General features: G+C 57.1%; 8 protein-coding genes across 8 annotated transcripts; 4 read left to right on the top strand and 4 right to left on the bottom strand.

Annotated features, from left to right (window-relative positions):
- The first annotated feature begins 7 nt into the window (after positions 1–7).
- On the top strand, positions 8–1,255 carry MYCTH_2300594 (uncharacterized protein). Its single transcript, XM_003661286.1, has one exon. The coding sequence runs from the start codon at positions 157–159 to the stop codon at positions 1,183–1,185; it is 1,029 nt and encodes a 342-aa protein (XP_003661334.1). The 5' UTR covers positions 8–156; the 3' UTR covers positions 1,186–1,255.
- A 936-nt stretch (positions 1,256–2,191) lies between these two features.
- Positions 2,192–4,932, bottom strand: MYCTH_2300593 (uncharacterized protein). The gene is made up of 3 exons (XM_003661285.1): positions 4,339–4,932; positions 3,089–4,270; positions 2,192–3,014 (listed from the first exon to the last, which is right to left on the bottom strand). The coding sequence occupies exons 1-3, from the start codon at positions 4,525–4,527 to the stop codon at positions 2,286–2,288; spliced, it is 2,100 nt and encodes a 699-aa protein (XP_003661333.1). The 5' UTR covers positions 4,528–4,932; the 3' UTR covers positions 2,192–2,285.
- A 1,256-nt stretch (positions 4,933–6,188) lies between these two features.
- Positions 6,189–8,962, bottom strand: MYCTH_2300590 (uncharacterized protein). Its single transcript, XM_003661284.1, has 4 exons — positions 8,751–8,962; positions 7,411–8,580; positions 6,722–7,261; positions 6,189–6,668 (listed from the first exon to the last, which is right to left on the bottom strand). The coding sequence occupies exons 1-4, from the start codon at positions 8,760–8,762 to the stop codon at positions 6,375–6,377; spliced, it is 2,016 nt and encodes a 671-aa protein (XP_003661332.1). The 5' UTR covers positions 8,763–8,962; the 3' UTR covers positions 6,189–6,374.
- Positions 8,963–13,634: 4,672 nt separating this feature from the next.
- MYCTH_2300589 (uncharacterized protein) lies at positions 13,635–15,990 on the top strand. The gene is made up of 2 exons (XM_003661283.1): positions 13,635–14,546; positions 14,609–15,990. The coding sequence occupies exons 1-2, from the start codon at positions 13,809–13,811 to the stop codon at positions 15,749–15,751; spliced, it is 1,881 nt and encodes a 626-aa protein (XP_003661331.1). The 5' UTR covers positions 13,635–13,808; the 3' UTR covers positions 15,752–15,990.
- Positions 15,991–18,579: 2,589 nt separating this feature from the next.
- MYCTH_2300587 (uncharacterized protein) lies at positions 18,580–20,211 on the top strand. The gene is made up of 2 exons (XM_003661282.1): positions 18,580–19,490; positions 19,545–20,211. The coding sequence occupies exons 1-2, from the start codon at positions 18,684–18,686 to the stop codon at positions 20,055–20,057; spliced, it is 1,320 nt and encodes a 439-aa protein (XP_003661330.1). The 5' UTR covers positions 18,580–18,683; the 3' UTR covers positions 20,058–20,211.
- On the bottom strand, positions 20,212–22,313 carry MYCTH_2300584 (uncharacterized protein). Its single transcript, XM_003661281.1, has 2 exons — positions 21,796–22,313; positions 20,212–21,559 (listed from the first exon to the last, which is right to left on the bottom strand). The coding sequence occupies exons 1-2, from the start codon at positions 21,946–21,948 to the stop codon at positions 20,366–20,368; spliced, it is 1,347 nt and encodes a 448-aa protein (XP_003661329.1). The 5' UTR covers positions 21,949–22,313; the 3' UTR covers positions 20,212–20,365.
- A 176-nt stretch (positions 22,314–22,489) lies between these two features.
- Positions 22,490–24,711, bottom strand: MYCTH_2300583 (uncharacterized protein). The gene is made up of 2 exons (XM_003661280.1): positions 24,091–24,711; positions 22,490–24,012 (listed from the first exon to the last, which is right to left on the bottom strand). Exons 1-2 carry the CDS (start codon positions 24,665–24,667, stop codon positions 22,790–22,792), a joined length of 1,800 nt encoding a protein of 599 aa, XP_003661328.1. The 5' UTR covers positions 24,668–24,711; the 3' UTR covers positions 22,490–22,789.
- Positions 24,712–24,978: 267 nt separating this feature from the next.
- Positions 24,979–26,324, top strand: MYCTH_2300582 (uncharacterized protein). The gene has a single exon (XM_003661279.1). It carries the CDS (start codon positions 25,193–25,195, stop codon positions 26,189–26,191), a length of 999 nt encoding a protein of 332 aa, XP_003661327.1. The 5' UTR covers positions 24,979–25,192; the 3' UTR covers positions 26,192–26,324.
- The last annotated feature ends 47 nt before the right edge of the window (positions 26,325–26,371 follow it).

The following is a 26,371-nucleotide window of genomic DNA, read 5'->3' as shown; positions in this document are numbered from 1 at the left end:
GCGCTGATCTGGATTGAAATCGCTACTGCTCTTGGACCTCAGCTTCGAGCCTGTTACCAAGCAGCTTCGCTGGCGTTTTCTCTTCCTTACAACCCATCACTTTACAAACCACAACCGTATCTCTATCTGACGCAAGCTCTTGTCTCGTTGGGAACAATGCCCAGGGATCCTCCTACCTTCCTCACCCTCCCGCTCGAGCTCCGCCTCGAGATCTACTCCCATCTCCTCGTCCTCCCACCGCCACCGCCCCGCGAAAGCCTCCGACCAATCTACCGCTGCTCGTTCGCCGCCTCGCGGGCCCTTGGCTCCCCCACGGGAACAAACTCGAAGCCCACCCTCCACCCCCAAATCCTCCGCGTTAACAAACAAACCTATCACGAGGCCCTCCCCATCCTCTACGGCCAAAACACCTTCTCCGCCCACCCGGTCCAGTTTACCGCCCGACCAACTCTCTACCACCCGTACTGCTCTCCTTGCCGACCGGTCACCACCGTCACGCCCGTCGGAGTCGAATACGACCACCCCAAGTCCTCCTCTTCCACACACGCACCGGGAGCAGAGGGAAGGAAAGAAGGAGAAAACGAAGCGGGAAGAGGGAAGAGAACCGCCCTGGCCCTGACGAACCCAAACATCAGACTGATCCGGAAATGGCACCTCCGCGTCCGCCTGGACGGGCCCGCCAGCCCAGCTCCCGGAGTCCCAGCAGCAGCTACCCCAGCCCACTCTCCAGAGGAACAAGGAGGCGATGATGCTTCACCCGCTTCCATGTCGCTCCCTTCTATCGCCACCGCCAGCGCCATTGCCACGGGCGATGATACTATTCCTACCAGCAGCAACCGCAGCAAGCCAGCCACTCAGCCAGAAGGACCGCCGGGTCCCCCATATTCAAACCCGATCGCAGCCGCCTTCAGCAACGCCGAGTCCCTCACCCTTGATCTCTGGCGCGGAGGGTTTACCACCTCGGGACACGGAGCAGCAACAGCAGCTACAGGAGGAGGAGGAGGCGACGACGAAGGGGGAGGCGAGGAAGTCGGCGGTCCGGCGGCGCTCCGCCCGTTCGAGGACGTGCGCGGCGTCCGGCGCGTGCGCATCGTCGGCGCGACAGCCGGGATCGAAGAGTACCTCGGCTGGCTGCAGGAGCGGATGACGGTGCCGACGACGACTGCGACTAAGGTATCCGGTTAAGGTCTACCCTTTGTCCTCGGGGAGGACCAAAAAAAATATTAGAATGAGAATGAGAAGGAGAGAAGAGAGGCCGTCTGGGGGGGGAGGGGGGGAGAGGGGTGAAATGGGAAAACGGAAGCGAAAGTCGGGACGGAATACGGATAAACTAATTAATTTTCCATGCCTGGGACTGTATACTGCGCATGGATAATGGATCAAACTTGACTTTCAACAACGAGGATGATAGGCGGAGGACACTAATGCAAGACTAATAATAGGCAAAGGAGCAACGGGAAGGGAAAAAAAAACCTACTTGATTCCAGGAATGCTGACATTGGAATAGGTCCAGGTAGATGGGTGATCGGAGCTAACAAGGTTGTAACTAGCCGAAAGGTCGATTGTATCTATTCGCCGTCTACCTCTAGTCTGTCTGTCTGTCTGTCTGTCTGTCTGTCTGTCTGTCTGTCTGTCTGTCTGTCTGTCTGTCTGTCTGTCTGTCTGTCTGTTTTGTATATCTGGGGGTATATGTGCGCAGCGTCTATGGTACGCCCCCCCCTTCTTTATCTACCCAGACCCCCCTTATCTTGACTGACACGGAAAGAAGCAACGAATCTCAGTGTAGAAAACAACAGATACTGAAATACATGTGACAGCAACCAGCCAACGGGCAATCATTACCAACCTCTTTTTCCCGACAGCCAGACTGTTCCAAACCAAAAGTTACAAAGGAAAGTAACGTTGACAAAAGAGAGTGCTTGAAACGAAATCGCCACCCCTGAAATACCCATAACGCCTGCTACCGCGATGCACATGCAATGCAAATGGTCTCGCCTTGCGAACCTCGCCCTGGTATGTCCTCCTTTCCGGCCGGTGGCTGGCAATGCACTGCAACCAGGGCCGATGCAAGCCGCTCACCCGCGAATGTTGAGGCATCCGTACTCTTCAACTGATGCAAGTGGGTATGCGGGGAAAGGGGGGGGGGATCTGGGAAAGGGGACCGGCTAACAGGCCCCTGCCGATCCCCACTAGGTACCGAAGCCGCTCATCCGGCCGGCCGAGCTCCGTGCGTGCGACCCTCGTGTGTTGCCACCACCAACCCGGGTATTAATACTACTGTCCTCCTACGCCGTCTTTGCGTTCATCCACCCCGGCAGCGATTTCCAGCCGCGTGAATTGGGCCCCAGCGGTGTGCGGCCAAAGTGCTCGTCCAAGTCGAGCAGGATCTTGAGAGCGTTGCGGGACCGGTAGAACGGGCTGTCGACGGCCTTTTCCTTGAGATTCGACATCGCCTCCGCGACGCCCGCTGCCACCTTGGCCTCGGACTGCTTGCCCGGGAACGGGAGCACGCTCTGCAGCAGCTCATAGGCGGCCAGCGTGAAGCCGAACTGCGGCGACGAACGGAAGATACGAGCGGGCCCGCCCTTGAAGAAGGCACGGAAGCCCTCCTCCTTCCAGATCGTCTTGGCCGCGTGCCGCAGTCCCGTATAGGTGGTGTCGCCCTTACGCGCTTCGACTTGAAGACGGGTCTTGATGACGTCGCACGGCGTGGTCAGGTATGCCGCGGGCATGCCGGCAATGGCACCAGCCGTGAGGAGCTGGAGGACGCCGAGCTTCTTGGTCGACGACTCCCCAAAGACGTCCCGCTTCAGGTGGGAGTAGGTCGGGAAGTAGATGGCCGAAAACGGCACATCTCGGAGCAGACATGCCGACGCGCCCTTGTAAAGGCCGACCAGGCCGAGGTTGCGCACGATCCACATGGCCGACCGCTTCGGCGCGCCCTCCACACTCTTGGCCACCTCTCCCTGCACCTGGAGGCGAATCTTGACAATTTCGAGGGGGTTGGTGAACACCTGCAGCACAGTCCACGTCAGCGTCTTTTGTTTTCCCCTCATGGCGTACGGGCTCAAAGTCGGGAATGACATACCACTTGGCAACCACCGGCGGCGCCACCAGCGAGCACCTCGGCGCCCCAGTGGATCTTGCCCTGCTTATCGGTGAACCACCCGCGGACAAGGTCGTTCACGGTAAGCTTGATGGCTTTCTCTGGCGCGACACCGACAAGCTGGGGGAGGACACCCGAATACAGGCCTCTGAAACCTTCGTTGCGGACCACCTTCTTGAAGCAGTCGATCGAGTTCTTGTACAGGCGCTGGCCCGGATCGGCACCGCGCTGGTTCTGCATCCGAGTCTTGACCAAATCGATCGGGTACACCATGAAGGCACCGAAAGCACCAGCCAGACTGCCGAGAGCGAAGTTGTACGCCGACTCCATGGTCTGCGCCAAGACATTCTGACCAGTGGACCGAGCCTCAGGAACGACGCGGCCGTCGTCCTCCTCGTCGCGCCGCCGCCACGCTGCATCCAACACCTTGGTGAAGTCCTTGAGTCCCAGTCTTCCCGACGGCTCATCCAGGCTGGCAAAGTGGAACAGGATATCGGCCTCCATCGGGGTGAAGAGGGAGAAGCGGGTGATTTTAGCAGCCTGGTTGAGGAACTCGGTTCTCGTGATGCGGCCGTCCTTGCTGTTGGAGCAGGCGCGCCGGACGATGAGCTCGACCAGATCCATCTCATTGATCATGTTCAGGAACGCTCGGACATTGGCGTACGACACCTTGCTGCCCTGGGAAATGTTGCACAGCGTGTGCAGGTTCTCGAGCAGGTGGTCCGACAGCTTATGCCTGGCCGTCTGCTGGATGATAGTCGCAAACTCTTCCGGCTCAATGAACCCGTCGCCGTCCGTGTCGAAGCGCTGGAAAGCTTGTCGAACGCGCTCGCCCTGCAAGCCGCGGAGCATCTGTGAGAATTGCTGGTAGTTCAAGCTGTGCCTGTTCGACTTGCTGCCGATGTACAGTTTTGCCCACTCGCAGTCCCAGTCGAACGGGATGCTGTCGGGTCCCTTGTTCAGTTCGTAAAGCCGCCGGAAGTCTTCGTACTTCACGGTGCCCAGGCGCTCGACGTCAAAGAGGCGGAACGCGATCTCATATTCGGCATCGGGCTTGCTGAGGAGGTTCTCGAAGTACCCGTAGTCGGCGAGCGACAGCCTGCCCTTGTTTGTTCGGTCGGCAACATGGAACAGGATCGAGTATTGTTCCCGCTTGATCTTGTGCTACATGCGGATTGGTATAAGCGACGTGCGCCTTAGGTTTGGCCAGCAACTGAGCGCAAGGGACTCACGTAGTCTTCATGCGGCGGGGCAATAGCGTCGATGAATTGCTCCGGGCCGAGATACAATTCTCCGGTCTCGGGGTCCTTCACAGCATGGCGGTTGAAGCGCGCCCTTGTCTGCGCCGAAAACTTCTCGGGCTCTTTCGAGCCGACGAGCGTCTCCTTCACGGCCTCCTTGACAGTTGCGGCCTTGGACATGGTGGATTTCCGGAACCTGCGGTTGCGCGCAGTCTAGTTAAGGAGAGAGAGATGTCGCCGCACCGTTGACACTGTTGTCCGAAAAGCACGGCGGGTCTGCGAAGATCGGCGCGCTTCCGTGACTCAATGTGCGGTGGGAAAAGAGCGGAAAGATCGGAAGCGGCGGTAACGGCGCTCGAGGAAGAAGAAAAAAAAAAGAACCGAACCAAGAATCTGGTGCTGCGTTAATTGGCGCGCGAAGAGAAAAGAAGGAAGGCTGGCAATGACTTCTGCCCGTGAAGTGCACCAAGAAGGACAGTTTAGCCAAATTGGCGAGGCTGGAACAGTCAATCTCGTGAGAAAGTGGATCTGGAGCTGGGATTGAGAAGAGAGGGCGGAAAGCCTGTCCGAGAAGATGGAACCACGATGCCACGGATGAGCCGCCGGATTCGAAGGCGGCCTTTTTTTTTTTTCTCCGTCACCTCATCCAATCCGGTCTCGCAGGTCCAAGGTTGCAGTGGGACCACAAAACAGGGGCTTGGCATGCGGCTTCAAGCAGGGGCACATTAGCCGAGAGAGAACGGAATTGGTGCGGCAACCTACCATGTCCCCACATCCCAGGGTTTGTGGCCGAAGCCTTCCGTCGTGCTCCGAAGATGGGAGCTGTCTTATGTAATTTTGGCTGTGGTTGTGGCTCGGGCGTAGGCGGTGTGGCAGTGCATGCGCAGGCATCCGGGGCGTTTCGTTTGCACCAGATTGTCCCTGGAGGAAAGTGGAGCACAGGGGTCCCAACTGTGGAAAGCTTGTGCCTGGCGATCATCATGGAAATGAGACGTCCACCAACAGAGTGCATGCCGCCCGACCCGACATCAATCTCAACCTCAGGCTTGTTTCACTGATTCGAGCTCTTCAGTGTCCGAAAGCATTCCGTCTACCATCTCTATTGTTCATAAACGCGATTCCCATCTCTCCGCAGGAAAAAAAGGGGAAAAAAACAAAGAAAATAGAAAGATTCCGCCGCCAGAATGACCCGTAGCGAAATGATACGTATACATGTAGCCTTGTGTAAAGCATCACCCAGAGAACCGCCCAGGTCCCATATCCCACCTTGAACGCCATGCTGCCATGCGGCTGGACACCTTCATCATCATTCAGCCATGACTGTTCCGTTCGATTCCGAGCACAAGAGTAACCACCAATCCACAACAAGCACGAGAAAGTCTCGCCTCCCGATCCTCTTGTTGACAAAAAACTCTTGATTCCTTGGCTCGAGATCCGGCAAAGATGAAGACCAAGGCAAGGAACTGCATGGGAAGGAAAGAAATCGTCGTAAGTCGCATTAATTCGTCATGGGCGCCATCGCCGTCGTTGCGCTCCGCCATATTTTGCTGCGTTGTTCTTTTTGGGTAGCGTACGGGAGTCGTGTACTCAATAAGTAGAGCGCCGGATCGTGTTATCCAGGGACCAAGACGGCCAGATAGCTTCGTTCCCTTCATGTTTCCATGCGGGGCCGGTGTCAGGCGAAGTCAACTGGAGGATCCGATGCGCAAAGATGCGGCTCTTTGTCGATGAGCCACAGCAACAGCGAGTTCGACATGCCCTATGTGACCGCTACTCGCGGGCAACGGTACAAAACAAAAGGAAACCTTTGCTGTCGTGGAGACTGGCCAATCGTGGAAAGTTAGGAAATGCGCAGCGGCATGGGTCGTAGAAGGGCCGTAGAAAGGTCGAAAGGAAAAAAAAAAGGAAATGCCGGACAGGCCACAAAGCCACCTTCCAAACGGAGGTGTGTTGGTATAAATGTGTACATCGAAGACAAGACATGGGAAAAGAAAAGCCGCCAAGTGTTGACTGGTAATAGGGCGTGTCTAGCCGTGGGTCGGAATGAGGACTCGGGGCGCCTGGTATTGGTTTGTTTTGGAGTCGCCCACAATGGACGAGGTGTCCTGATGGGCTGCCCCAGCAAACAACTGAGACAGCGTGAGGCCGCTGGCGATCTTGCTCTCGACAAAAGTCGATGAGTGCTTGTATTTTGGCGTCGCATACTTCTCGTAGACGGCGCTGTGGTGCTTGGTTGGGTATTGGCAGCACTCGAAAAGCAACTTGATCAGCGGCTTCAGCTGGCTAAGGGTGTATCCAGAGTAATGAACATGCGCGAGAGTCTGAGAATGGTTAGCGAGCTGAATGAAAAAAGTTGGGTTGACAGCCATCTTACCCAGTCTCCTTTTTCCAGGAAGAAGCGGGAAATGCAGTGCGCGCCAGCAGCAAGGAAGCTCGGGGGGCAGCTGACAAATCGCTCATCCATAATCGTAATCTCCAGGAAGTACTTGGCAAGAGTCCGCGTCTCGAGGTCATAGTCGTCCGCCTTGCTAATGCGGCGGAGGAAGCTCATGGGGCCGGGCCACCCAAGCTCGAAATGCAGCATGCTCAGCATGAAACGCTCAGCCTTGAGAATCTCATCAACGCTGTAGCCCGAATCCACCATGTAGACGATCTCCTGAACCGACGGGCAGTTTATCTCTTCGTACTTGGCCGCGACGAAGAGAGCGGTGGCACCAACGAGCTGGAGCTTCCCAAGAGAGACGACTTTGACTGAGAGGAAGCGGTCGATGTAATTGACGGTAAGGAAGAGAGTCTCGGGAAGGAGGCAGAATCGGTGATGCACTTGGACCAGCCAATCCATGAGCACAGATCGCATCGACCACTGGATCTCCGTCTGGTCATCCATATAGTGAGGGTTTGGAAGCATCTGTGCCTGCATGGAGCTGTTAGCAACGAAAGGTAACGGCCATGAAAGATAACGGAGTACCACGGAAAGCCAGTAACTGGTCACGGGAGGGGACGCACAAAAGAAAAAAAAAGGGCGGGGGTTGGGGGGGTTGGGGGGGGGGGGGGGGAACAAACCTCAAGTTCCCTCATGTACTCGAAGATCTCGTCGCCGTACTCAGCCACCATACTGACGTCCCATGCTTCTTCCTCAATCTCTTCCTCGGTCTGATGCTCTGCAACGTACGCTTTCGCCATCTCCAGTTCTTCTCGGACACTGGCTGTGACGTGCGGCGCAAGCAGTGTCGTCGGGCCATTCGTGGTGTTATCGCCGTGCGACCGGTACGAATGTGCTGTGGTGTAGCCTTGCTCATCGTACAGTTCCTGCTCTTCCTCCTCATCCCAGTACTCCTCCAATTCGGATGCACCAGGCAGCTCAGGAAGGGCTTTGGATTGCTCCGACGTGTCGTGCTCGTCCCGGCGGAGGCTCTTGTAGTCTGCTTGTTCCATCTCGGCAAGAGTGCCCCGAACAGCACATTCGGCACCCTGTGACAATTCTTCGACAGCATCCTCGTAAGCCGCTTCCGTCGCGTTGTCGTCAATATCGCCTTCGTTCTCAATGTCAACGACGTTCTCGGGCTGAACTGGGAACTTGGCCTCCTGGCACCCCATCCTGTGCTGTTCGATTCGGAGCAGTGGCTGGCTCTTGTAGTGGCGCGGGCTCTTAATCGGCTTGACCACGGGAATGGCAAGGTCATCGACAGGAGACACTGCTTCGGTACCAGCGTTCACCTGCTCTTCTTTACGGTCTGAATAGACTGCAGTCGTCTTCTTTGACGCACCGTTCCGCAACGGAGGCTGCGCAAGAGAAGTTCCAGTCGGAACGTAATTGGCGTTCGCGCGAGAGGTCGGGTTTGCCGCCTGACGGGCCCCGTTCGGCTGAGGCTTACTGCCATGACTGACTCCCTTGGATGCTGCGGTCGGTTTGGACCTGTTCTCCTTGGTACCTCCTTTCCTGTTCTCCTTATCCTCAAGCCGGGCATCTCGGGCGCTGACTAATGTGGTAATTGCCTTGCCGCGAGGCTTGACGGTCTCTCTAGTACCCGCCTTACCGGCGGGTTCAACCACACGAGCCCTAGCAGTGTTGCTTACGTCGCCAAAGGCGGTTCGCTTTGGAGGGGCATTGAGCGCACCGGTCGGGGCCATTGCTTTGAGGTTGCCAACGGACTTCTGTCGGTAATGGGCGGGCTGTTTGGAGGAGACGATATTCTCGTTGTTGGAATTGGCAGCGACGGCACGTAATGGGCGCTGGGGCCGGGTAGGTGTTTTGATTAGTGTCTTGGTGCCTGAACAACTGTGCGAAACGGTGCTGGGGAGGGAAAAGAGCTCGAAAAGTTGTGGAAGTCAGACGGGCTCAAACCGCGAGGTCGCGTCCCGCCCGTGATGGAGTGAAAAAGCAAAGAAAACATGAAACTTACCCTTGCGTCCATCTTGGAGAATTGGGTCTGAACTATGTTGCTAGACTCTGCTGCGGCGAATATTGCCTCGACCTTGCATAAAGGCTACTGCAAGAAAGTCGTGAAGCTGCGGATTAAAGGCGGACCCGTGAGCTCCCTGCGCGGTAGGCGGCGAAGCGGCACTCGAAGTCCGATTGTGGAGAGAAGTCAAGTTTCGTGATCCAAGACGAAGGAGGCGGATGAACAATGTGTAAATGTTTGCTTGATGTTGTGCCGTTGAAGGAAGGCAGAACCTGGTTATTGCGCCCAGTCGCCCAAACGAGCCGTTGTAATAACGACCACAAGAAGAGCTCCCTTCGCAAAGAAGTTTTGACGCGGTGGAAACAGCGCGCCTAGCACTAGCTTCCGAGCGCATACATGGGAAAAGGTGGCCTTTAGATGTGCAATGGTAACGCCTTCTCTGGCTGGCCGTTGTTGGTTTGAAGCGGAGGGAAAGTGGTGGATTCGGAGAGCCACTCTTCTGGAATCTCGCTGTGCCGTGTTGCGGCTTCTGTTTACGTTGTGACAGGGCTAGGTAAACACAGTCGTGGATCCTTGCACTAGATGTCTGTGCCATCCCTGCCACCGGTTGCTTGGTGGTTGCGCGGGGCAGTCTTCCGCCCCACCTACCATGACGTAACCACGCTCGTTTGTTTAAAATTCTGGGTCAGGCAGACCGTCGCGTCAACCAAAGTTTTGGTACGTCAGGCCAAAGACCTGTAGACTTTCCAAAATTCGCAGTACAGGTTCAATTGCTTTTTTATTTGTTAATAAACACATCTATAACCTACATAGCCATGGATTTTCAGAAGTTTTTGAGATATGTGGCGATGTGATGGGGTTCTTGCAAGATTCAATGCGGAGCCGCCAACGCGCGACTCATGGCAACTTTGCAGCGCCAATGTTTCGCGAAAGCACGTGACCTATTGACAACCGGACTGCCATCTCCTCCCGAGTGGTGAAAGGCCCTCGAGTCCCTCGCAATGTCCTGCTTTCGCCTTATCAGCGACTGGCGGCCTGTCTTGTTCGGTTCCATTCACCCCGAATCGCCTGCGAGTGTTTCCGACGTTTCCTGCAGGACCTGCCATGACTGGTCTGTCGAGCCAACACACAAATCAAACGCGGGTTAGACTGACCGTTTTGGATGACCCAAACAAAGCCGACCAGTGAGAATGCAAGCGCAACACGAGAGAAACGCGATGTTTTGATGTTTTGATGTTTTGGTCAACTGACGCCAGCGGCGCGACTAGCGGCCGCACCTACACCACATCTGGGCGGGGCTGTTTCGGGGGACCAACCCACTCATTGTGTAGCATCACGGGCAAAATTGAGGCCGATATGATCAATAGCCGCTCTTTTGTCTATTATGAGAATGAGAATTTTGGGAAAGATGGTTATTTGTTTTTTTCATGGTCATCCACCGATTTTTGCGAATGGGGCTATCTCTAAAATGTCCGACTGACCTGCCTAAGGCTCGTTCCGCGTGTTGGGAAGGGACGTCTTAAGACCGCACGACAACCCCTCCTTCGTCACGTCAACGTGAGCAGTGCATATCAACTCACGGTGAGTTGCGCAGCCAAATCGCGCCCCGCGGATGCAATGCTGCATCCTTTTCATCGTCAGCGCTGTGGATGGGCAGGGGTGGGACCGAAGCTTGGCGCTGATCGTCAACCGCATTTGCCGTCATCTGCACATCCTTGGTACGCTACTGTACGGATTGCAGTACTGGACTTGCGTACGAAGTATGTACTATGTACAGCAGGAGCAACCGTCTGAGCTTCGAGACCGACCACCTATCAAGTCATACATGCTACACCATTGCCTCATTCATCTACCGGCGAGAAGCTCGACAAAATCCAAAAGAAGGGGGCTAGTGTGCAAGCCGGAAAAACAGCCTCGATGACCTCGTTGCGTCAGGAGGCGGGTCGCAGATAGGCAACTCAAAACGGGCAAGGGTTTGGTGGTCGGCATGGAAGCCCAGAACCGGAAGCGCTCTGTCCAAGGATCACGAATGTTCGACCGACGGGCTAAGGATCCTTCCCGGGCAATCAAGGTGCGCAGTCGGGCTCACGAATGTTTGCCTGCCGCCTATACTATGAACAGGATAATGATCGCGTAACATGTCCACGCTAGGGTACGGAGTGCATACCGGGTAGCTTCACCTGGATTCTGTCTGCAGCTCAGTGGGGACCGCGGCAAGGGAACCTCTTCGGGCGAGAAGAACCCGCAGGATACACTGCACCGTAACGGCGAAGTCGCTCATACGCAAGGGAGGTAACAGAAAGCTACAATCCCCGCCGCTGTGGGTGGGCACACTCGAAGATTCGGGACCCGATTCGATGCCGTCCTGCATCTGAAACTCTGCCAGCGCATCGAGCCGCGGTCCCCGATTTCCATTAACTCTTGTTCCCGGTGCACAGAAGCGATCTGGTGTGCGTGGGTGCCAGCTCGCTCTGAAACGTTGCCCGAAATAACACTTCACGTTCGCCGCCTGCGATTAGTCATTTCCCACAGTCCAGCGTTCGTTCGTCTTGACGAGCCTCTTCAGTCGTTCTCCCCCGGCGATCTGGTTGCGCATCCCTCAAATTCTAGCACCCTTGGCAGCTGGTTCCGCCTTGTGCCGCAACCCCCGAGACGAGCTTTCGTAAACCATAAGCAGCTTCGATACCCTAGATTACACATACACTCCTGCTGACCAGCCTGCCGTCCGGGGCCTGAGCTCGAACACCAGAATGTCCAGCCAGTGTAGGTTGGTCTCCGGTCTGGCCAGCCTTGGGCAGTCTTGCGTCCCAAGAACGCAGGACTTCAAAACGCAAACAAGGCCCCTGTACGCTAAACTCCACAGCCGGTTTCGTTATTGGCTGGCCCAGCCCCGACTTGGCCGCAGCACTCGTCCGGCGGACTCCACTTTCCACAGAAGCCGGGACAGTTCTGTCGCATCGGCCTCGAGTTTCTCGCAAGAAGTTGTGTGCCCAAATCAAAGTCAGGTGTGGACGTAATGTACAGATTGAGGAGTCACACCACGCTGTCAAGCCGTCCGCATACACTGTTGTTTAGGCCGCGACCAGCGCGACCCAGAATTCCGGCTCTTGAGCCCCCCAGCTCCCACAAGGTGCAACCACAGTTGCTCGCTGTAGAAACTGCCGGTTCAACGTCTCTCCCCACGCAGTCGGTCGCATTCGTCGCCTCTTTGGTAAAGACTCACCTCGGGCCCGGACATGGGCCGCCAGCCATAATGTAGAATCGATCGTGGTCTTGTGTCTATCGACCTACTTGCAGTAGAGCATGCTCAGTGTGCGCAGTTGCGGGAGGATGGTTGGGGCACCTAGTCGTGCGTCTGTTGAGCATTTTGTCCATACTGTGTCCTGTCGAAGGGCGCGAGCTGCGGCGCAATCCGGCGGCAAGAGAACTCGCTGCTCGCGCTTCACGGGAAGCTCGCTCGTCGCCGACCCTTGGGCTTGTCGAAAGTGGGCTCTTTGAACCGTTTAACTCAGGTAGGTAGTCAATAAGCCCACTCACCCGTTTGCAAGTCCCGAAGCAGGCAAGACCCGCGCAAAGCGTCGCAAAAAAGTAATGCGACAAGATTGCGCTCAATCACAATACGCTACAGACAAATAACTAGACGTTGAGGGTCGCTGCCGCACCCACCGCGCCCTGGAAAGCCGACCCCACCCCCCCCCCCCCCCCCGCAAATGGCAGCTTTTGCTGAAATGCCTGAGAGCCTGTAGAATCGCATCATATCCATTTCGAGAGGCGGCCCGACATGGGTCGAGCCAGGCGGGCAGGGTGGTGGTGCTGGCGAGGTGGACGGATGCAAGCGCTCTGTTGACTGTGCGAAAAACCGGAGCCATCTCCACTCCAGAGTGTCGGCGCGAGAACACAAAGGAAGATGCGACTCGGGGAAGCGACTAGGGAATGGGGCTTGATGCATATCATGAGATAGAAGGCATGCCAGAGCAATAGAAGGAAACTGACGGCACCTCTTGAAATGCATTGCTGGGCATCGTGTTCGGTGTCAAAGAAGCGGGCACTGCACCGTGGCACAGTGTCAAATCTCGGAACTAGGCGCAAAGTCCCAGCAGGCACCTTAGTGTGTATAGCGGTTGTGTGCGATTACCGGCATCTGCCTTTTAATGCAGAAATCTTGCGACTCCTCCATTCTCTTTCCACACACACACACCTCTGAATTGCCCAACCCGAACCATTACACCGCCCCAGGCCTGCTCGGTAAGTCATTGCCGCCTCGCATCCTTCGCCTTTTGCCAGTCACGCCTGCCTACCCCCAACTCCACGTTGGGATTATGCCCTCTGCGGCCTTGTCGCTCACCGTTGCTTCGGCCCAGTCCTTCGACCGGGATTCTGTGCGCAAGCGTCGAGATCGCACCTGTTACTCAACCAACACCGCCGCTGTCTGGGCTTCCTGGTAAGTAGACGTGGTCCTCCAGTGCATGCGATTGGAATCGTCCTCTGGTATTTCGTTTATGGCCTGCCTGCTCCTCCTACAAGACTGGTCATGATCGCAGGACCAGTGGTGCCTCCATCCCACCTAGCTCAACCGCCGCAAGAGGCATCTCACCCTCTACCCGCTGCGTCTGCCCCGTGTTGAAATGGCATCGGGCTGCATCAATGTCATCACTGCCCGTTTGGGTGCTGGTAAACTCCATTTCTAACGTTTGCCGTCCTTCCACAGATTCCCGCCGCGAAACGCAAGTGCTCGTCCCGGTCTCGAACCACCGATCTACCTTCTCACGCTCATTACGACTCCCCCCTACGGCTCGAACCCGGAACAGGCAAGCATCGACCAACCCGCAGAAACCGACGCCGCTTACCGGGCTGGGAACATCACCATCTCGGCTCTATTGGCCTGGAATGGGATTGCCCGCCTGAGAGCCGACGTCGCCGATACAAGTTCGATCCCCGGCACCGATCGCGACCGCGCCTCCTCGACTCGACAGCGCCTTCGATCGCATCTCCCAGCCCTATCCCTCACCTACACACGAGCGGGTGCCTATTGGCATCGCATCGCACGTTGTTGCCGACATGTCTGCAATGTCCCCCAACGGAACGGGACCTATGCCTGCGGGATCGCACAGCGGAAGTGTGTCACCTCGCACCGTTACAGCAGCCGCCCCCAAGGCGGTTCAATTCGTTCTCGTCCTTCAACATTCGCCGTACCAGGCCCGCCTGCCCCTGCGCGTCTCTATCTACCCGCATGATTCCACCGATTCCATCATCACAACCGTCAAGAATTTCTATGGCCTTTACTCGGGCCCGGGTATCTCCAAGGGAGTCAGTTTCGAAGACGAGAATGGCAATACCATGATTGCCCGGTATGAAAACTTCACGAACAATATGATAGTTCGCGTGCGCGTCATCGATGAGCCGCTTGGACCCGATTTCCACGCTGCTCTCGGTGGCGCCCACTACCACGCCAATGGCTACCCGACCCAAGGCTCTCAACACCTAGACGCACACGCTTCCCGCTCCACGTCTAGGACGCCGCGCATGCGAAGCCCCTCTCCCAACGGTGGACGTGGGCGCCGCAGCACCTCGACGGGCGGTAACCCCGCTTCTGGGAAGAAGGGGCGCTCCCGCTCTTCCAAAAACCGCTCCCGGGTGAATGGTGACGGGCACGGCGATAGCTTCAATGGTTACAGCAGCAGCGACGGCACCGCTGGCCCATCTAGCCGAGCCAAGGAGCAGCTGGGCAACACTGATATCAGCGTCGAGAACATTGTCGAAGGTGGCCGTCGCAAGCGTACCAAATTCGAGAGCTCGGTAGGCTGTTCGCTGCTTGTTGGCGTCTCGTACTTGTCGTTGCTGACCGCCTCGCTTTGCAGGAGCTACCCCTCTTTGCTCCTCCCCAGATGCCGGCGACAACGTCGAACCCGTCCCTCTCGCCCGCTCGTCGGCTGGACCCTCACCGAAGCTCCTTGCCATTGATTCCCTCCGGACAAAACCCTTTCAGTAATCCGCATCTCCTCCACTCTCCGCGGGCGTTGTCCAACGGTTACGCACACCCCGGGGCGTATTCTACACCTAGCAGCGACAATCGTCGTAGCCGCGAAGGCTTAGGGTTCCTGCCAGGACCTGGTGACGGCTCAGTCATGCCGACGCCCGAACCGACTGTGCGAAGCGCTATGTCCGAGGAAGACAAGGACGTTGCCATGCAGCTGATGAGGATGTCAACACACGGTCGGGCCTCTGGGTCGACCCAGGACGATGCCTTCAGCGGGAGAGCCGACGCATCTTCATCAGCGGGCGCAACGAGCGACGCCGACAGCTGCGACGAGGATGAGAGACTTGCCACGCGGAGACAGAGGCTGGATGTGTCCGGTAACCACAAGAATGTTTTCGACACCTCGGAAGGCCACCTTGCCGTTCCCAGAGACAGTGCCGAGACGAGCGGCGAAGAGGCTTACAGCTCGGATGGCCCTGATGACAGCACAACGGCTGCCTCCGCCGGTAAGGGTGTCAAGCCCAAGGTGACCAGCGTGGTCGCCGCCAAACCACCTTCGCAGTCGTCAAACAAGACCAAGTCCTACAAAGCCCCCAAGCCCAAGGCGAAGAAGCCAACGAGCATCGCGGGCCCAATGACGCCGGCGTCCCTCCCTGCCTCTCGGAAACAGTCGATCGCCTCCAATCCGACCTTTCCCTCGGCTTCGGCAGAGGAGGAGCAGCCCGACCTTTCGACAAAGCCCCGATGCCAGCGCTGCCGCAAGAGTAAGAAGGGATGCGATAGGCAGCGCCCTTGTGGCAGATGCCGGGATGCCGGGATTCCCGCGGAGCTCTGCATTAGCGAAGACGAAGGCAATGGTCGCAAAGGCCGATACGGTCGGCATATGGGCGTGCCTATCAAGAAGGACGATATGCCACCTCCGGCTATGAACTTGCTACCCGCCGCGCCAATCGCCTCTGATGCGCTCGGCTTATCAATGCCCTCGTCCAGCATCATGGACAAGAACAAGAAGCGCAAGAGGTAGTCAGGCGGTTGACGTCCATCCGCCTGTAGCTTGTACGGCTCGAAAAGCAGAAGACTTGCAGCGGCGCAACGTTAAAACATTACATTCAGCAACGCATCGCCATTGGTCTTGGAAAACAAAAAAGCACGCTCTTCATCTTTAATGGGCGTCTTGTGGGAGAAAAGACAGGGCAAAATGCAAGGATGTATACATCAACAGCAACTACAAACGGTGTTCCCGTCGCGCTCTAAATCGGTCTCGCCGTTGCCACACCCCGGGTTCCCAACCCGATATGGCCGACATCGACATCGTCACGCATCCATCGGCATCCATTCCTTGACATCCATTCCGCACTCGAATAAGAGTGTTCTTTTTTTCATTCTGTCGGCCACTGTTTCCAGTCCTGCTACTGCTTCAATGCTCAATTTTGTATTCAGATGTGGATTTTTCGTTACTCGCGATCAGGGCGGCCACAGAAGAGCAATGGGTGCCTGGCAACATGGGGCATGCGGCCATCCACGACAGGCAACTAAAGCCCACGTACTGTCAGTTCCTTTTTTTTCGCGCGTTCATTCGTTATTTGCTTCAACGCCACGGGCACCTACTCGCCGCTTTTGTGGACGGACGGAGCGGGCAGCCGCAGGAGATGAGAAGGAGCAACGGTTTGAAGCTGTCTCCGTGGGTGTACTGTACCGGAGCTTTTGGGCTGGGAGACCGGGGGGCGATTTGCGGGGTCGCTCGGCATCAACGAAGGGAGGAAGGGAAGGGATTCCATCGGTTAATGGTGGAGAGCGCTGAGGAGGCACAGCGATAGCAGAGTTAACGAAGCGTTGATATTGGCTTTCAGAGTCCAGGCTTTCTATATCTTTTGTGCTTCCCATCCTCTGTTTTTATTTTCATTTTTTCCCTTGTTGTTCCGTCTATGGTCGTATCTTGTATCTGCCGTTGTCTTCAAGGAGGGCCAACCCCGTCTGTTTAAGAGTGCGCGAGAATCGGCAGAGGAGGTTGTTACATCTGGTTTGGCCGGCCTCCGAAACTTCCGGTATAGGCTTCCCGTCGGCTACGGAGATGAATTCTAGAAAGAATCCAGTCGACCCGCTTGTATGGAATAATGCTGGAAGTGTCTATCCCGAACGATGACCTGGACAATCCGCACGGACTTTTGGCCGCGCTACCCCGCGTCAAAGCAAGGAATAGCCCATCATCCAGCAATCACTCGACACATTCCCACCAAAAACCTTCACGTATCACCGGCGTGGCTAAATCTTAGGAGGAAAGTCTTGCCTCTTGATTCTGATATCTGAAACCATTCAAATTTGGAGTTCCAAGAGTCACGGCAGGTATTGTACACTTGTTTGAGATCGAAACTTTGCCCCTCTCGTTTAAACAAACTTTCCGCACCATACCAGATCAGGTCTAGCGCGAGCGGGCAAGCCACGGGAGGAATGAATAAAAGTGGGCCCTTCCTTTTCTCCTCGTTCCACGTCCGTTAGGGTGTTGATCGCTCATTAGGTAGACGGTACTCACTTGTCGAACTTGGATTGACGGTTTCTCGAGTCTCGCTGCGCTTTTTCCCCGTTCATTTTGCTTCGGATTACCGCGGTTCCAAATCAGCGTCACCCTCGCTGCTTTTTTTTGTCATCAGACTAATGCATTCTGGAGAGTAAGCAGCGGAGGCTCCTCCGGGATAAGTCCAAGTTCATCTGTGTTCTTCAGTGTTTCAGTCCCGGCTTCAACAGCGCCTTCTTGGCGGCAGGCAAACACACTGTAGTCCCCCCCGCGCCTTCCGTTTTCGACCAAATGTCGTGAAATTCTGAGTTCTGATTGGTTCAGAAGCGCTAAGCGGCTTGCCTGGATTAGGTCCACTTTAAATAGCGGGAACAGGTGAGAGGGGTTGTCGGGTGCTGACAACTGGCAGATCAGGAATACGTTGGGGTTTGGTCAGGCCACCTAATAACTGCCTGGTCTGGCGGGTCTGGCTCGAGGTGCGATGAACCACAAGAGGACGATCCAGCCATTTTTGGCGTTTGTTGCACATTCGCTCTCACCGCCGAGTGTTCTCATTTCTCCAACTGTTGCCCGCACCCCCGAGGTTCTCGAGCGGTAATGCATGGAAGTACTACTTATGGACTAGCCTGGCCCAGATCGGTACCGCTCCCTAAGATGTGGGAAGAGAGTTGCGAAATCAGTCTTCCTTCGATCTCATGTCGCAGACCTTTCTGTGCGGCCATGGCAACTCAGCAGGAATGCATGGAGACACGCAGACTAGCGAAACGTCATGCAAATCGCGATCCGGTGCACCATCTTCTTTTTCAAATCTGACACCGTGGCTGGAAACCGCGCGACGGATCTCTACCCTTATCAATGCCCCTCTCTCTTCACGGCCCCAAGTGAAGTGGAACTGGCCCATTTGCTGGGTTCCGTTTCCGCTGGATCGAGGTTGACGTTGCCGGTACCGGTCGTCCTAATAATCGGGCCTGTCGGGCCTGATCCGCGATTGGCGTCGGATATGGTCCCGAAACGTCGGGAACTGCGCGGACGCCGGTCTTCCTGAGAGAAGCGCCTCATCAGATCTTGCCTTCCCGTGACCCAGTTTGGCTGCCATGCATGGGGACCGGGGTTGGGGGGAACCCCAGTCCCGGGCCGCGATTCGCCGCCGGAAAAAAAAAAAAAAATGGCCATCGGCAGGTTGGGCCCACTAGAAAGGCGTGGACATGTCAACCAGGGCAGCAGGCGATGTCGGGGGCGGGAATAAGACCGGATGTGCATCTTTATCTGTGGGGACTTCTCGGTCCCAAGTCCGATGCTGAGTCCCGTGGCTAGGCGCATTTTACCGGCGGTTAAGAATGCAGAAACACCTTTTCTGCGTCCCATGCCGACCGTCCCATGCTGGTAATTAATTTTCTCGCCTGAAGGTCGACTGTGCAGAGTCCCTCTCGGAAACCCAGTCGACATGGCCGCCGTACCCGACATTGAGAAGTCCGCCCAAGTGAGCCGACCGCCATCCCGACATGGAGACGTCTCGGAGACACAAGGGGAAGAGATGGCGACTCCTCTCCCCGAAGGAGATTTCCAGCCCCCAGACGGAGGACTTGTTGCTTGGTCTCAAGTCCTAGCGGGTGTGCTTATCAACATGATGGCATGGGGCTACCCCTCGACATTTGGCGTATACCAGCTCTACTACCGAGACACACTCAAGCTCCCCGAATCCCAGATATCGTGGATTGGCTCCCTACAGGTCTTTCTCGCATTTGCCATGTGCACAGTTTCTGGGAGGCTGGCGGACGCCGGATACGTGAAGTCGACAATCATCGCTGGCTCGTTCATGGTTGTGCTTGGGACCATGATGACAAGCCTTTGCAAGCAATATTGGCAGATTTTCCTCGCCCAGGGCCTGCTTACAGGGTTGGGTCTCGGGATCGTCTTCATGCCCCCACTGTCCGTCATCAACTCGTACTTTGTGACGAAGCGATCTTCGGCCCTCGCTATCTCGGCCACCGGAACCGGTCTCGGCAGCGTTATCCTTCCTGCCACGATTCAATACCTGATACCACAGGTCGGATTTCCATGGGCGGTCAGATGCGCCGGCTTTGTGACCTTGTTTGTCGCCACGCTTTCGGTTCTGATACTCAGACCCAAGCTGAGGCCGAGGAAGTCGGGGCCCATGGTTGAGTGGGACGCATTTAGGGAGGGCCCTTACCTGTTGTACACGCTCGGCGCCTTTCTCTTTTTCTGGGCACTTTATTTTGGTTTCTTCTACGTGAGTCTCGATTCGCGACCTCTTCTCGTTTAAGTGATGCTCATAAGCTTACAGATCAACGCTTACGCTCGCAACGTCATTCATTTTTCCACCACAGACTCGGTTCAGCTCCTCCTCATTACGAACGGCATGAGCGTGCCGAGCAGGCCCCTAACGGGCTACTTGGCCGATCGATACTTTGGGCCCATCAACCTGTACACCTTTCAGACGCTGGTCCTCGGCTGCATGATCTTTGCGTGGACCGGCGTGAAGACGCGGACGGGCATGTACGTGTTCGCTGCCTTCTTTGGCCTGACAGTCGGCGCAGCCCAGGGGCTCTACGCGGGCTCGCTGGCCAGCCTGACCAAGGACCCGAGGAAGATGGGCACGCGGTTCGGCATGGTCTGCACCATCGTGGCGTTTGCCTCGCTCGCGGGGCCGCCCACAGCGGGTGCCATCATTGATAAGTCGGATGGGCGCTATTTGTGGGCGCAGATATGGGCCGGGCTGGTGATCGTTTTGGCATCCCTCGTCCTGACCGCGACGAGGTGCGCGGTGACGGGTTTTAAGCTCTGGGTCAAGATCTGACATTGCGGACCTTGCCATGCCGTTGGTGGAAGATGATGTCTGAGACAAGCGGGTTGAGAGAGTCCCTGCTTCCGTCCTTCCGTACACACGTGTGCAGCACATGATATGTTTCACACGGGCACGAAAAGGTGAGACAATGTCATCTCTCTTGCTGATTGGATCATATCCTTGTTGGGTTGATGCACATTCTTGAGCCAGATCAGGGTTGGCCATTGCAAGACAGGCCGAGGACTTGTCTGTATGTACTGTACGTACAATTAATACGACAACGACATGCGAACAACAAAATGTAATTAACCAATCCAGTGTCAGAAGGGATTTTCCTGATAAGCCTTCTCCGCCTCGGCGTATGCGTCGTATCCGTACAGGAACGCCTGAATCTCCGGACACGTCCACCTGCTCGGGAAGGGTGCCTTGACCTCCTTGCCCAGCATGCTCAGCATCAGGGCATCCCTCCTCTCCTGAGCCTCTCCGTCCTCCATGTGGGAGTCGTCCCTCTGCTTGAAGGTCTCGATCTGGATCTTGCGGCTCCTCTCGATCCTCAGCCTCTGATACAGGGCCGAGACGCGGGGCAGCTGCCTCGCCATCTCGCTCTTCTTGACCCTCCCCAGCAGCGACCCGAACACGGCACCGTCCTCCAGGCTCGAGTTGGCCCCCTGCGCCAGATAGGGCAGCATCGGGTGGCAGCAGTCGCCGGCCATGAAGAAGGTGCCCTCCTCGTTGGCCCACTCGGGCAGCGCGTCGAGCCACATCAGCCTCCATTTGTGCACCACACCCCGGACCTGCTTCAGGAGCCTGCCCAGCAGCGGGTCCCAGCCGGAGAACCGGGCCCGCATCTCGTCCTTGTCCCCTTCCCGCTTGACCACGCCGCCGGGCAGGTCGTCCGGGCACAGCAGGACGAGGTTGTAGACCTCGCCGGCGCTGACCGAGTAGCCGACGCAGTGCGACCGGGGGCCGATCCAGAAGTTGACCGCCGCGTCCCGGATGAAGGCCCGCAGCTCCTCCGCGTCCTCACCCTCCAGCTCGTCGGCCCGGATGGTGATGCGGTAGGCCAGGTCGCCGGTCGGGAGGGCCGGGCTCGGCCGGCCGAGGAACTGGCCGCGGATGCGGCTCCACAGGCCGTCGGCGAGCAGGACGACGTCCCCCTCGACGACGGCTCCGGCGCCGCCGTTGTCGCCGCCGTTGTCGCCGAGGACGTGGACCCGAGCCTCGGCAAAGTCGACCCGCACCGCGGGCGAGCCCAGGCGGATCTCGACGCCGAGCTCGGCGCAGCGCGCGACCATGGCCTGCTGCAGGTCGACGCGGTGCAGGTCCCAGAAGGGGTAGCCGCCGTAGCGGGCGCGAACGCTGTCCTGCAGCGCGGGCTCGTGCGCGAGCAGCCGGGTGCCGTCGTAGCGCCGCACCGAGAGTGAGCGCGGCTCGGCGGCGCGCGGGGCGAGCCGCGGGAAGAGCGACCAGGCTGCGAGCAAGCGGGTGCCGTTGGGGGTGATTTGCAGGCCGGCCTGGTGGTGAGGGGCGATGGGAAGTTAGCAACTTTTCATTTATTTATTATTCTTTTTAGTAACGTTTTCTTTCTCCCTCCCATCCAACAAAGAAGAATGAAGGAAAAAAAAAAAAAGAGAGAGAGAGATAAAAAAGACGAAAAAAGAAAGAAAGAAATTCTACTCGAATTGATGGGGTTGACCAATGACAGCTAGGTATTTGGGGGAGAGAAAGGGGAACGAGGCTTTGAACCTACGCCAATCTCCTGCAGCTCCTTGGCCGCCTCCAACACCGTCACCCGGTGCGCCGGGTTGGCCAGCTTGGTCGACAGGGCGGCGCTCAGCCCCGCGAGTCCGGCGCCAATGACAATAAGGTGGATGCCCTCTCCGGCGCTCGCCTGATCACTCATTGTTTGTTGCGCGCTTGGGTGGATAGATGTACCCGATCCGATAAACACGCGGGATGAAGCAACTATTTGAAAAAAATGCGAGTGTCCGTATCTGTGCTCAGCGCAAGATGCGGGAAAGCAACCGACAATATCATTAGTTCCCCCCCCGCCGCGGTAGCTTTTGCAACGGGATGCAATCCGGCCGCGTCATGGACGTGCGCGCCCCTCGGGAGGTCCGATCGGCAACCCGAACGACGTCTACGGCATGTCGGGGAACTTAGAAAAGGTTGAAACGTAGCAAATGAGAACAGGCGGAGTCGTTCGCGTGTCCTTAAACAGAGTTTACAAGTGAGCCAGCGGATGTGGGGGAAGGGACGGAAATGCCGTTCCAGAAAACGCGGGGATCCCCCAAGTCACGCAAAGCGATTTCGGGTGACAGTGCCGAGGCTGCGGGGAGACTGCGGGTTTCCGCCGGCTGAGGTAGATCTGTCGGCTTGTCCTTAAGGCTGTGTGTGTGATTGAAATGTGGAGCGCTCGTCGCTCCCTTTGCCATCTGCCATCTCAACTCACTTGTCCAAATCAACGAATAGGCCAGAGGCTGGATAGAGGAAAAAAATGAAGGAAAAAAAGGGGGGGCTGGCCCATTCCAGCCGGCGCGACCAATCCGCCGTTGCCTTTTTTCCTTTTTTCCTTTTTTTGCTTTGGGTATCTAATCCATACACCCGTCCAAGATGTGTAGTGAAATCCTGGGATGGCTGTTGTTATGGTCGTGCAAGGCAGCCAACAGCTGGCTGAAAATGTCCAACGATGATGACATGGAGGTGCTCTTCACCATATTTCCTTCCGCGCGCTTACTGCTTTTTCAATGTTCGGGGATCTCCAAATCCTTCGGATCTACCACCCACTCCTCCTCATCCCCCCAGACCGGCGCGAGGGCAAACGAGCCCTGAATCTTGCCCATGCCATAGGCAACGCCCGCCGTCTGACTCGAGTCGCCCGGCTTCACATCCGCCTGCTCGATCAGTACGGCGGTCGCCAGGAAGTTCGTCTGGGTGCCCGGCATGAGCTCCAGCTTCTGTCCGCCCCAACTGAGCTCGACCTTGCCGGACTTGCGCACGGTCAGGTTGCCGAGGAAACCCCCTTCCTTTATTATGTCGTCGCCATTTTCTTTGTCTTGCCCACCGTCCTCTTCCTCTCCATCCCCTTCCTTCTTGATCTTGCCTTCGTCCCGGGTGAGATCGATGTTGACGGGCGGCTGGTTCAGCATGACGACATCATCGTCCGGCTCCGGCTTGATCGCAATCGGGTTCGAAGACGTGCCATCGTGGGGAACCGCCCGCAGCGGCGGAAGGACGGGCGGGAACTGGAAGAGGAACATGTGTCCCTCAAGAGCGGCGTTGTTTGTGATGCCGTCCTCGGCGGTAGTGTCGTCCCCTTGGAGGGTAAAGAGCTCCACCATGCGCTGGAGGTCTTCTGCCATGACTTCGGCCTCGGGGTCTTTCGGTTTGGCCGACTTTTTCTTCGGTTTTTGCTCCGTTGCGACCCCTTTCTTCTTCATCTCGGGTGACTCGGGCGCTTTGATGCGCTCGGGGATCTGGTCCAAGTCCATCGCGCCGCCGTCGCCCTCTTCTCGTTTGATCTCGCGCGTCTGCGCCGCCTCCGCAGCTCCCTCCTCCTTGACTGTCTCTTCGAAATCTTCCATCTGGGCAGGCCCGCCGACAAACAAGCCTTCTTCGTCTGACTCGTCGGAGGCACCGGCTTTCTCTTGAGCCTCGATTTCGGCAGCCGTCGTCAAGGTGACTGCCTCCTCCTTGTGCTCCACGCGACGGATCCCCATGGGCATGATCGCCTTCTTCTTCTTGGTCGACGTGATGGAGGAGCGGTCCTCCTCGTCCGAGACTTCGACGTAGTTGTAGAGCATGTCGGCATTGATCCTGCTGTTGTCGATGATGCCCGATTGGCCGTACGCTCCTTTGACCCCTTTGGTCTCCCCCTCGCTCTTCACAAAGCCGGAGCCAGAACTGGAACCGGAGGCAAAGGCATAGCCACCTGTACCTTGGTACCCAGAGGCACCTCCCCCACCAACTGCTGCATTGTTAGAAAGGCGCTCAAGACAAAAAGAACAGTCGATCTGGGGTTCATTCGAGGGCAAGCAAAACTCACAGGTCATGCCCGCCGATAGCGGGCCCGCAGCAGCCGAGCTCCTAAGGTTTCCACGAAGGAGTCCTCCACGGCCACGACCGCGACCGCGACCGCGGCCACGGTTGAGGCGCGCTAACCTCCTCGCCTCCTCAGCGTTTCTCTGCTCCTGTATCCTGAGCTGCTCCTCGGCGAGGCGGGCGCGCTCGGCTTCGCTGCGGCGGACGGCCTTCGGCTTGAACTTGGAGGTGGACCCGCGGGTCGAGGACGGAGCGGGAGTGGCGCTCGATACTCTGGAAGTTGACGGGGCCGTCGCGGCCTCGGGAGTCGACTCTACTGTCATGATCGGAACGGGCGCCGGCCCTGGCGGACCAGCTGTGTCTCCCGAGGTTGTCGTGGTCATGGTCGTGGTTGTGGTCGTCGTGGTCGTCCTCATCGTTGCCGTCGTCATCGCGGGGCTCGACTCGGCGGCTGCTTCCGACGCTGGCGCGGCATCTCGGGAAGCCGCATCGTCGACGGCGGCGGTTGTTGCGGCAGCGCCACCACGGCCTGTGCCTCCCCGACCCCTGCCCCGACCGCGTGTTGTCGTTTTTGGGGGCATCTCTGATCAACCGGCGAAGGTGCTGTGGGCAGGTTCGAAATTCCAAAAAAAAAAAAAAAAAAAAATCAATGAATGGTCGAAAGCATTTTGGCGGCCAGGACGGGAAAGAATGAATCGCGTTTGGCGTTGCATTTCTCGATTGCCCCACTATCGGTGGGCATGGCAAGCAGGGGTCCCAGGTGGGGGACTACACTAAGCACCTTAGCGCGGGGCATGGCGCTGCGTGCGATAAGGGTTGTGTATGTATGTACGTATTACTGTACAGTACGGATTATAGACGGAATACACTAATCCATAGTTATGTGATAGTGCTCTGGCAATGTGAGTCTCGAGGGTTATAATCTCAGCGCCTCCCTCCCTACAAGTACTAGTACACAATAATCCGTACCTACCTTACCTACATACAAGTACACACACACGTATGTTCCCAACCGACCATCCCCGGCATTCATCTCCGGCCCCCTTCACCCCGATCTGAAGAATCTCGGATGCGGCCCCGGAAACCGGCATGAGGTGACATGCGCCATGAACTCGCCCTTCCCCCAGTCCTCCTCTGCCGACGGCAAAGGGCGCATCGTCGTCCGGCGTCTTCCCACGGGCATTTCCGGGCTCGAGACATTCGAATACCAGTACCCGCTCAAGCTTGTCACGCCCAAGCGCCCCCGGGAGACGAGCGCGCTCGTGTATCTGCTCTCGTACGGCGGCGGTCTTGTTGGCGGCGACAAGGTCAGCTTGGAAATCGAGGTCGAGGCCGGTGCGCGGCTGAGCCTGGCCACGCAGGGGCACACCAAGATCTTCAAGTCGGCGAGCCCGGATATCGTCACCCGCCAGACAATGCGGGTCAAGATCGCGGCCGGCGCCGCCGTCTGTCTCCTCCCGGACCCTATCCAGCCGTTTGCGCACAGCGTCTACGAGCAGATCCAGGTCTTCAGGCTGGCACGGAACGCGTCGCTGTGCCTCTTGGACTGGGTCACCGAGGGGCGCTCCGCGCTTGGCGAGCACTGGAGCTTCGTCAAATGGGTCGGCCGCAACGAGGTATGGACCATGGGCGACGGCCAGGCAACCCAAGACCGATTGCTGGTCAGAGACATCGCCATCCTCGACAGCAAGAGAGCATACCCCCAGCTGCCGACTCTGCGCGAGTCGATGAACGGGCTGACCGTCTTTGGAACCCTCATCCTGCGGGGTCCTCTTATGAAGTCGGTTGGGGAGTTCTTTCTCGCCGAGTTTGCCGCCCTCCCACGGCTCGGGGCCCGCGATTGGCGGAGCGATGATGCGAAAGGTCAAAAGGATGCTGGCAGTGATGATTTATCGCCACGCGAGAAGTGGCGCGAAGAGAGAGTGCAGAGAGAAAAGGAGAACAAGGTGCTCTGGTCGGCAGCCAGCATCAGGGGCTGCGTTGTGGTCAAATTTGGGGCGCCCACCTTTGAAGCCGGCCGACTCTGGATAGGCTCTATGCTGGCTCAAGAAGGCAGTATCGCGCAGCATTTTGGGGAACAAGCGCTCATGTGCCTGAGGTGGTAACTAAACAATTGCCCCTCGATAAGCTTCATCAGGCATTCATTCATTCATCCCAGAAGCCGTATAAACGGAGAATAAACAGATGAACATGAACATAAAAATACAAACCAAAATAATACAATGAAAGAGTTACAGCACGCCGTGAATATAGCAACCTCAGCTACGGATTATAGTCACGACAGT

Source organism: Thermothelomyces thermophilus, chromosome 2 (assembly GCF_000226095.1).
Source record: "Thermothelomyces thermophilus ATCC 42464 chromosome 2, complete sequence".
Taxonomy (NCBI): Eukaryota; Fungi; Ascomycota; class Sordariomycetes; order Sordariales; family Chaetomiaceae; genus Thermothelomyces; species Thermothelomyces thermophilus.
This window is presented reverse-complemented; position numbering and strand designations above follow the sequence as displayed.